The sequence below is a fragment of the Cryptomeria japonica genome, chromosome 9 (assembly GCF_030272615.1).
Source record: "Cryptomeria japonica chromosome 9, Sugi_1.0, whole genome shotgun sequence".
NCBI lineage: Eukaryota > Viridiplantae > Streptophyta > Pinopsida > Cupressales > Cupressaceae > Cryptomeria > Cryptomeria japonica.
This window is the reverse complement of record NC_081413.1, coordinates 542,458,027-542,473,102: the sequence shown is the minus strand read 5'-3', so window position 1 is coordinate 542,473,102 and position 15,076 is coordinate 542,458,027. Positions and strand designations below refer to the sequence as shown.

Here is a 15,076-nt window from a genome sequence, read left to right as displayed (position 1 = left end):
TGACATATACAAACATGACAAATATTTATTTAATCTATTTAAAATATAGAAACATCTTGATTCTCATTAATTTTGTTTTCATATAATTTCTCTAATTTATTCATAAGATTATAAATAACAAAAAAAAATCTTCTCTATAGTTTTTAAAAAAACTATTTTGTTATTATATTCATATTTATAAGTATAGAAAGATATTTTTGGTATAATCTTAATTTATTTTAAGTAATTAATTTATAGAAACGTCATAGAATTATGAATTAAAATATTAAGACAACAAATAGATATTTATTTATAAATATAGAAAGATAGTGTTGACATAATCTTAATTTATTTTAAATTAATTTATGGAAACATCATGGAATTGAAGATTCGATATAAAGGTGACAAATAGACAATTAAAGAGAATAGTTTTGTTACTATATTGAATTTAATAAATATGTAAAGATATTTTTTATAAAATCTTGATTTATTTGATTTTGCTATATCTCCTTATACATAAAAAAGGGTGACAAAATACATACTAAAAAATAATGAATGGTCATGATATTTTGAATCATCTTGCACACTCCTAGATCAGTGTAACCATTGATCTCAAAAGTTAGGCATAATTATATCATAAGGAACGCCTTCGACGTAACTATTATCTAAATATTCATTAATCTATAGTCTATTATCATTTCTTATTATTTGATCAAAATGAGCTAATTTATATAGATAAATAAAATTCTTAATATTCATCTATCATTTATCAAATAATTAAACTAGCATACTTATATTTTTAAAAAAATATGTAAAAGACATTGAAAGACACCATTATGGAGGCTATTATTTTATTTGTCTATTATTCTATTTGAAGCATTATTACGTTATAATTAATATTAAATCATTATATTATTATTATGTTTTCTTATTCCTATTAAACTCTTTACAACACCAAAAAAAACTATTACAACTAAATTATTATTATTATATTTTTATCTTTCTATTAAACTCTTGGGTCTAAGGCTAGCTTATTCTAGCTTAATCTCGCAATTATCAAATGCAAGTTGATGTCCCCGAATCGATTCTAGAACTATTTTAGCAAGAGAGGGGCTAGTGGGTTGCTCACCTTAAATTCTATAAACTACTTGCCCTACTATAAGATCATATTATCTAGGGAAAACAAAAAATAAAAATTAAAAAATGAAAATTAAATTATTATACATTTTAAAACTCCATGTTGCCATTGTATAATGTCTTTCCAAATAATAAAACATCTAATTTCATCTCATATATTCAATTTTCCATAAATATATAAAATCCATAAATTTTATTCCATGAATTAACTATCTAACTCATCATTCTATTCAATCACTCACCAATCTATTCAATTAACTCATAAATCAAATCAGTTCACTCAACCATGCAATAAATTAGCTCCCTCATACAATTAGTCAATTTCTTCAAGGGCTCTCTTAACTACTTCATACATTTAGTAAACTTCAACTCACCCATCTATTCTCTATGCAATCAATTAACTTCTAACTCACTAATCAATTCACCCAATCCAATAATAATTAGTTTAATTAAACTAATGAACAACACTTATGTGATTGATCTTATCCATTCATCCTTCCAAAAGATTATGAATTGAGCAATAATGTTAGCAATATGTTGGCCAAATGAGAGCACCCACATATCAAAAATATCTTGAGCATATTCATTGATGCTCAAATGGAAGTTCGCTAGACTAGAATAATATTTTAAAATTAATTTCTAATGCTTTATTGTTTTGTTCTAATTCTTATGTATACATATGACTCAAAATTCTATGAATAATTGATTTCTTTTATTAAGTATTGAGGATTGAAGGGTATCTTTTCTACCACAATTATTTGGATTATATTATTGATCTTATCCCTTTAAAATATTTTAACAAACCAAAAAGACTACTTGATACTTTGATACCATTTTTCATTTTCATTCTTTTTTAAATTGATAAAATCCCAACAAAGAAAAAAGAGGATTAATTCTCCCTTTTCTTCTTCTTTTATTTCAATAAAAAATATAAAACTAATATAAAAAAGTAAATGGAATAATATTTTGAAAGATAATGTTGGGCTTAAAAAGAAACTAAAAAAAAAGCAGTAGTTATATGCAAGTCAAATGAATAATTAATACACAAAATACATAAATAGAAACAAACAAGGAAGTATAATAGAGATTGAATAAGAATATATTATAGAAAATTCAGTATAGAATGAAAATAATTTACAAATGAATTAATAGGTGAAACTTGACAACATTATATGCAACTCAACTTGTCAAAAAACATCGTGGAGACTCTCTGCAATACAATTACTCTATCTTTAGTTGTACCTAAACCCTTACTGCATACCAATTCTCACCCTTTAAGAGATCAACATTCTCACATTTGCTAACCCCCTAAATGACTTAGCATCTAGAATAAACAACATTAAATCAAATCTAATTTATGGTGGAATAGAAGATTGATCCAAATCATTGTCATAAATGAACACCATGGAGGAATTCTAATTTGTAGGATGAACAATGTGCAACCTACAAGTAGAACATTTGTGCCATATCTTTAAATCCAAATTAAAGCTTCCCTAATATTTCTAGAATTGACAAACCTTTAGAAAATATACTCATTGTAGTTTGGCCAAAGCCAAATTCACATTAATACCTTGTTCATGCATTTTAACATCTATCAACCTTTCTAAGGCACAAGTGCGTGGTCAAGTTCCATGAGTAGAGGTTATTGTGCGTTATGTTGATTGCATGAGGATGTATAAGGGCAAAATCAAAGTTTGTGTCACCTTTGGCATGAGAGAAAGCTTCTAGGTGAGATAAGATGCACTCGAATAAACATCTGCCAACCTACAAAGTTTGCACTAAGCCAAATAGTGCACTACCAACAGGGATAGGTTGCATAGGTCACCAAAACCACTCTAGACAAAACAAAACAACACATGCATGTAAGTTAAGCTTGTGATAACAAACTACCAATATATGCACATAAGCTAGGATTGCATGTGGAAACAACCACAATAATAACAATATTTTTGGTTGATGCAAGATTTCACCATCCTAAGGATGCTCCTATGTTGTATTCACTCTTTTGGTTTTTACCAATGTGCACCTTTAGGATCTACACAATTCATTCTCATTGCCTTTTCCATACTCGTTTTTTCTAACTAGGCGCTTCCATCAATTGTATGACCTCTAAATCCTTAGTTGCTTAGTAGGACATAGATCACACTATCCTAACAACTTGATCTCATATTTCTCATAAAATCTACACATGATGTGACATGGATTGATTTCCTTTGGCATTGTCTAATTGTATATTCCTCATTCCCTTATGACCAAGCCAAAGGCAAGCTACCCACTAATACAACTAAAGAGACAACAATTGGCAACTAGATTGACTCAACCCTAATAGAGTGACTTTAGGGGCCCAGGTGGGCCCCCCCTTCTTTATACAAGCATGGCCTATTGATTGGCCTCCATGCACCTTTCCATATGTGCAATGATGAATTGACACTTTGAGTAAGTCTTTTATTTTTTATGATCATTGGGAATTGAAAACATTTGTAGGAATATGATGTAGCAATGAACAATAGGATATAGCATTTGAATTCAAAAGCTTGGAAGTCCACTAAAACTCCACATGAAAGGCTAGGTAGGAATGGGAGAAAATGTGTAAGGGTAGAAGGCACAGAGTTTCAATGTGAGGCTAGAGGTGGGAAGTGGACATATGGATGAAAGTTGAAAAGTCCCATATAAATCTACATGATGAACATATTGAAGGTGTGTGAAAAATAGTGTAGAAACAGTAGTTGGAAGTGGATAATATTGAGTAGAAATGGAAGAAGTTCATAATCACCTCAAATGTCCACAAAGGGGAGGAAGTGGAAGATTGCAAGAAAGGAAGGGAGGTTGTGGCATAAGGAAAAAAGTTTGAATTCTATCAAAATCTCACAAACAAAGAGAAATAAAGGAAAGGGAAAGGGAAAGGGAAAAGGAAAAGGACTTGAGAGACCTTGCGTGGATTTTATGCAAGAAAGGAGATCAAGACAAAACATTTGGATAAATATGAAATGTTAGGTAGTCCACCAAAAGTTCACAATTTTGAACAAATATTAGAAAATGGGAAAAACAGAGAAATTTCTTAAATTTTGCAACTTGTAGCATTAGATAAGGATATGGAGGATTAAAAGGAACAATAATTAGGTAAATTTAGCAAAGAGCAACACACTAAAAGATTTCTCAAATCATTATAAATGATAAATAAAATTGTCTAATGCATAAAGGTGTTGGAACTCAAGAAAATGTTTGCACTGCCAGATTAAGTCTTAATAGGCACAAAAATAGAGTAGATCCCATTTCATGTGACTTAGTAAAAAGTGATGTCATAATGTAGTAGATACTCCAAAAGGAAGGATTTTTAATTTTATAGAGAGGGTTATTTGCTTTGACTCTACACTATTGATGAAATTCACTAAGATTTGGAATGCCAAGATGGCAAAAAAGAGGGGCATTGAGTTAGAAGTTTTGGAGGAGTTAATTACATGGTTTTTTGGGATGTCTATCAAAGGTAAAAGGATATACATAGATAGTTGAAATAAGGAAGAGGCCTTGCACTCATTTTTAAGGGGAAGAATAAAAATCAAGAAGTTACAAATTGGTTATCCAAGGGGGTCCTTACCTTGACCATGGGATGAAATTGATTTGTAGATTAGAAGCTATGTCACTTTAGATGGTTGTTTTTGACCTATTTACATGTTCCATTTATCTTTGTTGAATCACTTTTGAAATTGTTACAATATCTTCTTGTTTCTCTTATTATCTTCTTTGAAATACTCTATATTAAAATGCAGTATAGGTGTGGGCTCTACTCCTTTGCACCTATCTCTTATTTTGTTGTTAAGTAAGAGTACTATTTCTTTGAACCCCACCACCACCTTATCTCCTAGCAAAGAAGGGCTAATTCCTCCCAAAAATACTCTATGCCCAAAGAAGAAATTGAGGCCCTTTTCTATTCCAAATGGTTCCCCTCCTACCTTTGGTAGCCTTGAGAATGAAAAGGAGGTGGACTTTGAGGGTGGTATGGATGTGGCAAAGACCAAGACTAGAAGTAAGGGTAAGTGGAATGTTGTGGTGGTGCAGTTTTCAATGGGTTCTAAGTTTCTTGAGGTTGAGGATTTTTTCCCAACTCGTAGTTGTAGCAAACATCTTTCCCCCCTTCCTCATCCATTAGAGAGTTGGCATCCATTGTTAACCTATTAGCCAACAAAATAGGTGGCATGTTGAAAGGAATTACAATACACTATAATATCTTAAAGTGGGTTTTCTTGGAGATAAATAGAACGAACATTGATATTTCATTTTTGGTGAGAAAGTTGATAAAGACTTTGATCCTATAAGAAGATGATAAGCACAATCACAAAAAATGGGAAGCTATAGAGGATATTTGTAGGATTAAGGTAGAGAACACCAAATAGAAAGAAAAACTAAGTTTGTTCAAGAAATATGTATCAAGACCAACTTAAAAAAGGTTGTTCATATCAACAAAACCACCAAACAAAATAGTATTAATAGTATAAAGATACTCAAGGAGTATTCTCAATCCCAATCTTATTTTGGCATGGTTGACCCCAATGCTAAGACTCAAGGTCAAATGTCAAATGACTAAGGAGACAAAGACATTGGAAGTAGAAAACACATACTTTATTGAAAAACATATAGATTTTTCTAAAAGAGGAATGCAAGGACTTAGCAGTCTTGAACTAGTTTCCATCTTCTACTACCTTTGTTGTATATAAACATGTACATTTATGTTAAAATTCCAAAATTTTAATAATTTCTAAACAAAAATTATTAGCCACATGACTCATATAAGTCTTTGAACGATTTGAATTGAATCCTTTATTATTAAATTTGCATATGAAGCAAATATAAAAATTCAAGATTCTAAAGATAGTTGTATTAAGGATTTTAAACAAACATTACATGTGGTAAATGGATTGTAGTCTTCATTAGCATTGCTAGATATGCAACTGATGCAAAATTATCAATTGTTGTCCTATCAAATGGAATTTAACTTTTACCACCATTTGCTAGGTTTACTTGAGATGTTAAAAAGTTGTCAGTTTAGTCATATCATGAATATAATCATAATATTCTTTTTAAATCTTATAGCCATCTCTTATTGTGTCTTTGAAATTATTATAGCTTTGGCCCTTTAGAATTCCTTTGGTTTTAAACCTATTGCCACTTCAAATAGAAATGCCCTATTTAGCTCTCTCTTGACCACCTTCAAACCCTCCTCAAAATTATCAACTTATAAATCTCCTCATGTACAATTTTGTAATACCATGAACATGCAATTACAATGCAATATAAATTGTGATTTTATTTTTTAACATTTAGAAATGTTTTTGATTAAGTGAAAAGTAGGTTTTGAAGGGGCCCCGAAACCCTACACATCAGATTAAAAAATAGATAGCATTGAAAGCTCAGCTAGAAAGAACAACCAGAAAAAACAGGGACTGCCCCTAGAGACAACAAGCAACCCATACAAAGAAAGGGCCAAAAAAACCAGCCTAAACAACCAACTACAAGGGCCCTCAAGATTTGCAATTGGCCTTGTGGGAATGAAGAGTCATATCAAAAGAAGGCTTGGACGTCTTAGAATTCTTCCCCTTAATAGTAATCCAACCTTCTTCAACTTTAGCTGCCGCAACTGACCAATCCGAAGGGCCCAACACTGATCTTTTCGAACTGGAAAAAAGAGCATCAGAAGAGGGAGCAATAACTGTTGTGGGCATAGGATCACAACCAGCAGAAGAAGTTGTACCAAAACCCTGTGAAGTAGCCGACGGGGTAAGAGAAACCATTGCGAACATAGGACCGCAACCAGCAAATGGGGCAAAAGTTGTATCAACACACGATGAAACCGGTGGGGTAAGAGACAACAATCCATTTTCAGTAGAGGGGACAACAGGATCCTGTATCACAACATCTTTAATCTTAGTCACATCCTTAGTGGCATCCGAAGAATCATTCATAGTCAATAAAGAATCTGAACCAGCCAAGGTAGAAACCCCAGCATCCAACGATTCTTTAGGAGATTTCCTAACAGAAAATGTCGGTGAGAGGCCCTCGACCACCAAGAGGCCAAAGAATTTTTCTTCTCAAGCCCACAATTCTCAGTCACATGGCCAGTTTTGAAGCATCTACGACACCTAAAAGGAATACCCTCATAATCCAAGGTTTGGACCCAACTGGCAGAAGAGGAGTTAATGGTGATTTCAGCTGGCAGACCCTTAGAAACATCTAGCTCAACCAGAATGTGAGCAAAAGTAGTATGATAAAGCCCATAGGAGTCATTATCCACCATAATGAAGCTCCCAATAGCATCACCAATTTCCTCAAAGATAGAATCAGCCCACAAGTGAAGAGGAAGGTAAGGAAGCCTAACCCAGACCAGAATTTTGTTGAACATCTTAGAAAGGGGATTAAAATCAGAGTGCCAAGGTTTGGCCAAAAGCGGCATATTATCTTTCTCATAGAAAAAACTTTCACACGGGATTTTTCTTCTGTCATTAGCATCCTCAAATTTAGCACCAAAGAAACCTTTAGCCATAGGGAATATGTGAACTGTACCAGAAATGAGAGGATCCCAGTGCTGGGAAATCCATTTATGCAACTCCGGGAGGTTGGGCCAGATACCCTTGAATCTACAGATTGCGCTTTGTTCCGTGAAGACCTTAACATTGTTCTCTATTTCTTGTTCAAATTCCTTATTCGCATTAACAAAAACGACACAGGAGACAAGGATAAACCCTCTCCCAACCCCTCTGCGTGAAGAACGAACCCTCCTAGATTTTCGATCAAAGTCAGGGCGATGGCCCTCGACGGCCACCGATGCCCAAGAAGGACCATTGACAACGGCCCTTATCGGGCCAGCAGGGAGATCATCGATAGGGGGGGCATGCAGAAGAACATGCGGGAGAACCAGAAAGTGGATGAGATTTCAAAATCTCTATCGCACGCTTACATTTAGAAATGTTATTCTCTTCTCTCTAACATAAATCTATAAACATAATCATGTAAGTTTTCAATTGCAATGCATATCTACTAATTACAACACAAACATAATTGCAATTTTTTTACTTCTCCATTATAAATTGTAATAGTTAATTTCTAATTAAAACTAAACAAATTGAAATCAAATTATTTTAAAAATGCTTGTGAATTCACAAATCTATTAGCTATCTTACCAAGCAAAAGCATTGGTAGCAACATTAGAAATATCTAACCATATATAATATAAAATTTACATGACACTTATATAAAATAACATACCTGATCAGGAATGTGTAATTTAATCTCAAATGATGGACCTGACATAGGCAAAAGATGGTACAATTAATCCAAAGAAATAACTTTACAAAATGACAAAGGTGGATTGTGAACTCTCTCCCATTTCCTTCTAGTCAAGCATCATTCCATTTACTTGAAGTGTTCCTCACCTTTCTTTTTGCTTCATTTTCCACCTCTTTCTCCAGCTTTTCATTTCATAAATATGCAAGTTTCCTGAAAACAAATCAATGAAACGTCCATTTGATCATAAAACAAGTCTTGATAGATACACTCCAACAATGTATATAAACAGTGATCAGCATTCTATTTATCTAGTTTTACAAAGCCAACAGCATCACCTAGATTGCTCAAAACAAAACAAGAAGAGACTCCCCCACCCCAAAAAAATCTAAAAACTGAAAATAAAACCTTGTCCCTTCATTACTAGTGCATCTGCAGGTCTGACACGCTGCACATTATTGTAGTGCAAGCCAATTTTTCAGATTGCTTCATTTATCATCACCAATAATCTCCGCAAGAACATTGTCCCTCTTTAAAATGATGAAAACGGTTCACATCTCTCACAACAATTTCACTTCCAACAATCTTGGAGATAAATTTCGTTGCAGTGTGGCAATCAATGCATACTCGAAGGTTCTTCACAACTCTAATGGTTGTTCCAGGAGGCATGTTTAACAAACCAAATGCAATTGCCAACTTTTCACTATGGTAGCAGAGAAATAATTCTTTTTCCTCCTCTTCCACATCATTAGGTAAATGTGATGAATCTGGAAAATACCCTGCTGCCTTCATCTCCCAGGACAATTTCTCCAACTTTGCATAGATCTCTTTTGTCTGTGGATGTGATCTGTCTCCTACACAAAAAGCATGTACCATTTTATTGGCTTCAATCCAACTACATCCAGGGATCTTATTAATTCCTCTATCTTTCATCAATCTCCTTACCATTTGAGCCTCACCCCACCTGCCAACTTCTGCATAGATGTTCGAGAGAAGAACATAAGTTGCAGCATTTTTAGGATCCAAATCAAAAAGCAACATTGCTGTATATACTCCTAAGCCTATATTCATGTGTGATCTACAGGCACCAAGAAAACACATCCATACAACCGCCACAGGTTTAGCTGGCATCTTAATGATGAAGTTTAGGGTGTCCTCAAGATAGCCAGCACGAGCAAGAAGATCAACCATGCACACATAATGATCAACTGTAGGTGTAATGCAATAAAGGTTACTCATGTGATTGAAATATGTACAGCCCTCATCCACCAAACCTGCATGACTGCATGCACATAGAACACAAGCAAAGCTTACAATGTCAGGATATATTCCAGAGTGCTTCATTAATTCAAAGATATTGAGAGCATCCTTGCAAAATCCATTTTGTGCATGTCCTGCAATCATTGAATTCCATAGGATGACATCTCTTTGAGGCATTCTGTCAAACAGTTCACGTGCCTTGTCTATGCTTCCACATTTTGCATACATGTCTACCAAAGCATTTCCAACTATAATATCTGACAAAAATCCCCCTTCCATTATGCTTTGATGGATGTCCATACCCTGTTCCAAAGCACCCATTTTAGCACAGGCAGGCAGGATGCTGACAAAGGTTGTAGAGTCTGGCTTTACACCTGCCAATTGCATTTGCTGGAAAGTTTTTAAAGCCTTTTCAACAAATCCATTTTGTGCATATCCTGCAATCATCGCAGTCCATGAAACTACATTTCTTTGGGGCATACTGTTAAACAATTCACGTGCCTTGTCTATGCTTCCACACTTTGCATACATGTCTACCAAAGCATTTCCAACTATAATATCTGACAAATATCCCCCTTCCATTATGCTTTGATGGATGTCCATACCCTGTTCCAAAGCTCCCATTTTGGCACATGCAGGGAGTATGCTAGCAAAGGTTGTGGAATTTGGCTTTACACCTGCTAATTGCATTTGCTTGAAAGTTTCTATAGCCTTTTCAACAAATCCATTTTGTGCATATCCTGCAATCATGGCATTCCATGAGACCTCATTTCTTTCAGGCATTTTGTCAAACAGTTCAAGTGCCTTGTCTATGCTTCCACATTTTGCATACATGTCTACCAAGGCAGTCGCAAGTACAACATCTAACAAAATTCCTCTATTCATTATGCTTTGATGGATATCCATACCCTGCTCCAAAGCTCCCATGTTGGCACACGCAGGCAGGATGCTGGCAAAGGTTGTAGAATTTGGCTTTACACCTACCAATTCCATTTGCTTGAAAGTTTCTAAAGCCTTTTCAACAAATCCATTTTGTGCATATCCTGAAATTAAGGCATTCCATGAAACTACATTTCTTTCAGGCATTCTGTCAAACATTTCACGTGCCTTGACTATTCTTCCACATTTTGCGTACATGTCTACCAGGGCAGTTGCAACTACAACATCTGACAAAATACTTCTATCCTTTATGCTTTCATGGATGTACATACCCAGTTCTAAATCTCCTATTTTGGCACAGGCAGGGAGAATGCTAGCAAAGGTTGTGGAATTTGGCTTTACACTCGCCAAGTGCATTTGTTTGAAAGTTTCTAAAGCCTTCTCAACACAACCATTCTGTGCATATCCTGCAACCATTGCAGTCCACGTGACCACATTTCTTTGAGACATATTGTCAAACACTTCACGTGCTTTCTCTATGCTTCCGCATTTTGCATACATGTCTACCAGGGCAGTTGCAACTACAACATTTGATAAAATTCGTCTCTCTTTTATGATTTCATGGATGTCCATACCCTGTTCCAAAGCTCTCATTTTGGCACAGGCAGGGAGGATGCTGGCAAAGGTTGTGGAGTCTGGCTTTACACCTGCCAACTTCATTTTCTTGAAAGTTTCTAATGCCTGCTCAACAAATCCATTCTGTGCATATCCTGCAATCATGGCATTCCATGAAACCACGTCTCTTTGAATCATTTTGTCAAACAATTCACGCGCCTTGTCTAAGCTTCCACATTTTGCATACATATCAACCAGGGCACTTACAACTACAACATCTGACAAAATTCCTCTTTCCTTTATGCTTTGATGGATATCCATGCCCTGTTCCAAAGCTCCCAATTTGGCACAGGCTGGGAGTACGCTGGCAAATGTGAACTGATCGGGCTGGAAACCTGTTCGTTGCATTTGGTGAAACAGTGTGACTGCCTCATGAGGAAACCCATCTCTTCTGTACCCTGCAATAATCGTATTCCATGAGAGATTGTCTCGTTCCTTCATGTGGTTAAACACATTACGAGCATCAACCAAACTTCCGCACTTGACATACAGGCAAATGAGCTTATTATGAAAAGCTGTGCGTGTAGCAAATGCAAATCTCCTGTGAGCTATGAATGAGTGGTGTTTATTCCCTTGTAAAAGCGTGTTTTTGAGAATGCAGGTCTGCAATAATTGAAGATGAGGAGTTTCATGGAGTTTGTGTACAGTAAGCAAAATGGGCAGCGTCTCCTTCAACTGGTCCTCTCTACATAATGCTGTGAGATTGCGACGAGTGGTGGATGGCAATGGCATTTTATGATTGTGAAAAATGTGCAGTCTTATTCAGTTTATGTGTACCATATAGACATTGCCAGTGGTAAGCCTGGAAGCATTTTCAATTGATAGCAGACAATCAAATTACAAAGAAATTACAGCATATGCCCAGTAAAAACTCAATGGATTGTTACATCTACTGTACTCACCATGTGGAATGTTACAGAGTTCTAGCGTTGCCCATGTCGACTCCCTGTACATTGGTTGAATATTTGCAGGCGGCAGCAACCAGTACTTTCAGACCTGGTACTCCTTATGAAGAATTTCACAATTAACCCAAACTAAGGGCTGGTATACTGAAATGTTATATTTTAGAAATTAAATAGGGAAAGATTATATACAGCTTTGACAATATTGACTAGATTAAATTTATTAATTTTTTACAATTTGATATTATTTTTGGTTTTGATTGTGTATATTTTTGTTGCATCAATATTTCCGATCACATTTTGTGATCTTTACAATGATGTAAAAAATTATACACAATCAAAATAAAAAATAACATCAATAGACATTGAATAAATGATAAGATGGTGTATAAGATTTGTCATCATAGTTTTGCATTGTGGTTAAAATTTGAGGTTTTGAAAGTGAATTCTAAGTGTAGGGTTATTGATTTGACGAAAAATGAATTTTAATGTCGAAATGATTTAATAGAAATGTATGTAGATTTCTATTTGTCTTTACCTTATCCATGTTTGAATTTATTGATAAGGATGAAAGTATTTACAAATATATTTGAAAGATTGTGGGATTGTTAGAGTCAAGTTCTCTTAGGTCACTTCTTAGATAAATTATCTTTATGAATTGCAACATTCTTAAGCATACGTGTTCTTTATCTCTTAGAAAATCAAACTATGTTCTAATGATTTATGAATTGATATTGTAATTGTAGCAATACCAAATATATAATAAAAAGAAAATTCCAATACACACAATTGTTACAAGATGAATTTTAAATTGATAATATAATTATTTGTACATAAACATGTTATATTGATTTATGTGTGACCATATACTTAACATGTGAGAAAATTATTTGTTTATCTACTCCATAATACATAAAAAAAAGAAACACAACTATGAACCTTTGCTAGAAAAAACTACTTTACCATCCCTTTTTATATTGAAAAAGCCAAATGAAAAATAGTACAAATAAAGAATAAGCAGTCCAACAAAGGAATTGCACAAAATGAAAAATAAATTGTTCACTAACAAGACTAAATACAGTTGAACCAATCAGCTATGCACAACATGACTAAACATCACAACTTGTGAACAACAAACCATATAACAACTAGAACAACCAATCAGTAAAAAGTGAATATGGCAGTTTAAGTAAGACAAAAACAATGCTAAGGTAACATAACCTTGTTGAAACTTATACACGTATACAATAGATATAATGAGCACAACCAGACTTTACACTCAAAACTTGAAAAACTTATACAACATATTAGAGCACTTGAAATCTCTTTCTTGAAGTTGCAAGAACTGACATTTAATCTGATCCAGGTGATTGTTGCAATGAACACCATCCTGATGACCATGCCTCAAGTGTGAACACAAAAAAATGAACTAAAAGACGATGTCAGAATAAAACATTAGAATATCTACTTCTTGATGCAGAATGTGATTAGAAAACATTGCTTTACATCTACTTTTCCAAATATGTAACAAAATGCATTGCCTCATAGAGTCTGCAATCACATTCTTATGGAGGCCAAGACCAAACATTGCTTCTTTCCATCTAAGAGGATGACCAAAATTGCTGGAAGATGATTAAACATATTTTTCCATTTCTTTTTTGCTTTAAAATAGTCCCAAAAAATATGTTTTAAGGTCTCAATGTTGTGACAAAAAGGGCACTTTGCTGATTGTAGTTTCAGATATCTCAATTTATCACCAACGGGTAGTTTTTGATGCAAGACTTTCCAGGCTAGAATTTTAGCATTTGCCTCAACGTTAGATTTCCAAACTTGAGCACTGAGATTCCTCCATTTCCTTTCTTTAATTTTGTACTTCCATTTTGTATTGAGTCTTGGGTTTAACTTCATTGGAGGAAGAATATAATTATAAATCTCTTTTAGAGGAAAACATGAAAATGGATACTTTCCAAGCCATAGCCAAACTCTGATGACACTGCACTATAAGGGAGTACATAACTTCATAAGCAATTCCATAGGAACCAATGCCTTGACAAAAATTAGAAACCTTTTAAGCCTGTTATTTAGATGGAAGGAAATCTTGCAACTCTGCCAGCTAGTCCAATACAAGGAGTTGAAGTCCCATAAATCATTAAATTGTTTCATTCCCTTCTTAAAAAGGTAGCTAGCTTGCTGAGGAAAAGAGACATCCAAGGGTTGACCATGATATTGCACAAGTCTATTCCACCAAATGGAAGAATTAGCAAAGTTGAAACCATGTTGTAGTGATTTTATTCTCCAGTTTAAACAGTTACAGACAAGTTTCCAAGCCTTCCATATGGACTATAATGGGAATGAGGAAACTTGATACAAAAAAAGAGGAGCAAGCAAAATCTTATCAAGCCAACCCATATTTTGCCACCTATTTTTCATAACAAGAAGGAAAATTATGTAACAAACCAAGACTTTCCATTGTTCATCCCCTAAAACCGCTCCTATAATCCATTTGGCAGCTAAATAGGTACCTTGGGTCCTTCAATCCAAAATACCCAACCCCCCTTTAGATTTTGGTTGGATACAATGTAGCCACGAAGAAGATTTGAAACCTATTTTACCATCCCAATTAGACCATAGACACTGATGAATGAGCTTATTCAAATCTTCATAACTTTTATTTGAAGGCATCCAACAAGAAGAGTTATACACATGAGATGCTAAAAAAATACAATTAATAGCCTACATTTTTCTAATTAATGAAAGATATCAATTGCCCCAATTAAATATTTTATTCTTCAATTTAGTGAGAAACCAATTCCACATCTCATGTAAAGAAAACCCCAAACCAAAAGGGATACCAAGATAACTTGTGATTTGTCCATGTTTACTAAGTTTCCACTGCTAAGGAATCCATGGCAGAATTGGATCAAGTCTGATCATTAAAAATTATGTTCTTTGATAGGCCAATTGAGAAC

At 34.3% G+C, this 15,076-nt stretch overlaps 1 protein-coding gene across 4 annotated transcripts; it reads right to left on the bottom strand.

Annotated features, from left to right (window-relative positions):
* Positions 1 to 8,283: 8,283 nt before the first annotated feature.
* On the bottom strand, positions 8,284 to 12,236 carry LOC131061024 (pentatricopeptide repeat-containing protein At3g24000, mitochondrial-like). 4 transcript variants are annotated; one of them, XR_009110479.2, is made up of 4 exons: positions 12,108 to 12,235; positions 8,800 to 12,007; positions 8,541 to 8,604; positions 8,284 to 8,411 (listed from the first exon to the last, which is right to left on the bottom strand). XR_009110479.2 is itself a non-coding variant. In XM_057994534.2 (2 exons), exon 2 carries the CDS (start codon positions 11,935 to 11,937, stop codon positions 8,890 to 8,892), a length of 3,048 nt encoding a protein of 1,015 aa, XP_057850517.2. In that variant the 5' UTR covers positions 11,938 to 12,007; positions 12,108 to 12,235; the 3' UTR covers positions 8,284 to 8,889. The 4 variants fall into 4 exon arrangements, 1 of the variants encoding a protein (XP_057850517.2); XR_009110480.2 differs by having other exon boundaries at positions 8,284 to 8,604; positions 8,800 to 11,603; positions 12,108 to 12,236; XR_009110478.2 differs by having other exon boundaries at positions 8,284 to 8,604.
* Positions 12,237 to 15,076: the final 2,840 nt, after the last annotated feature.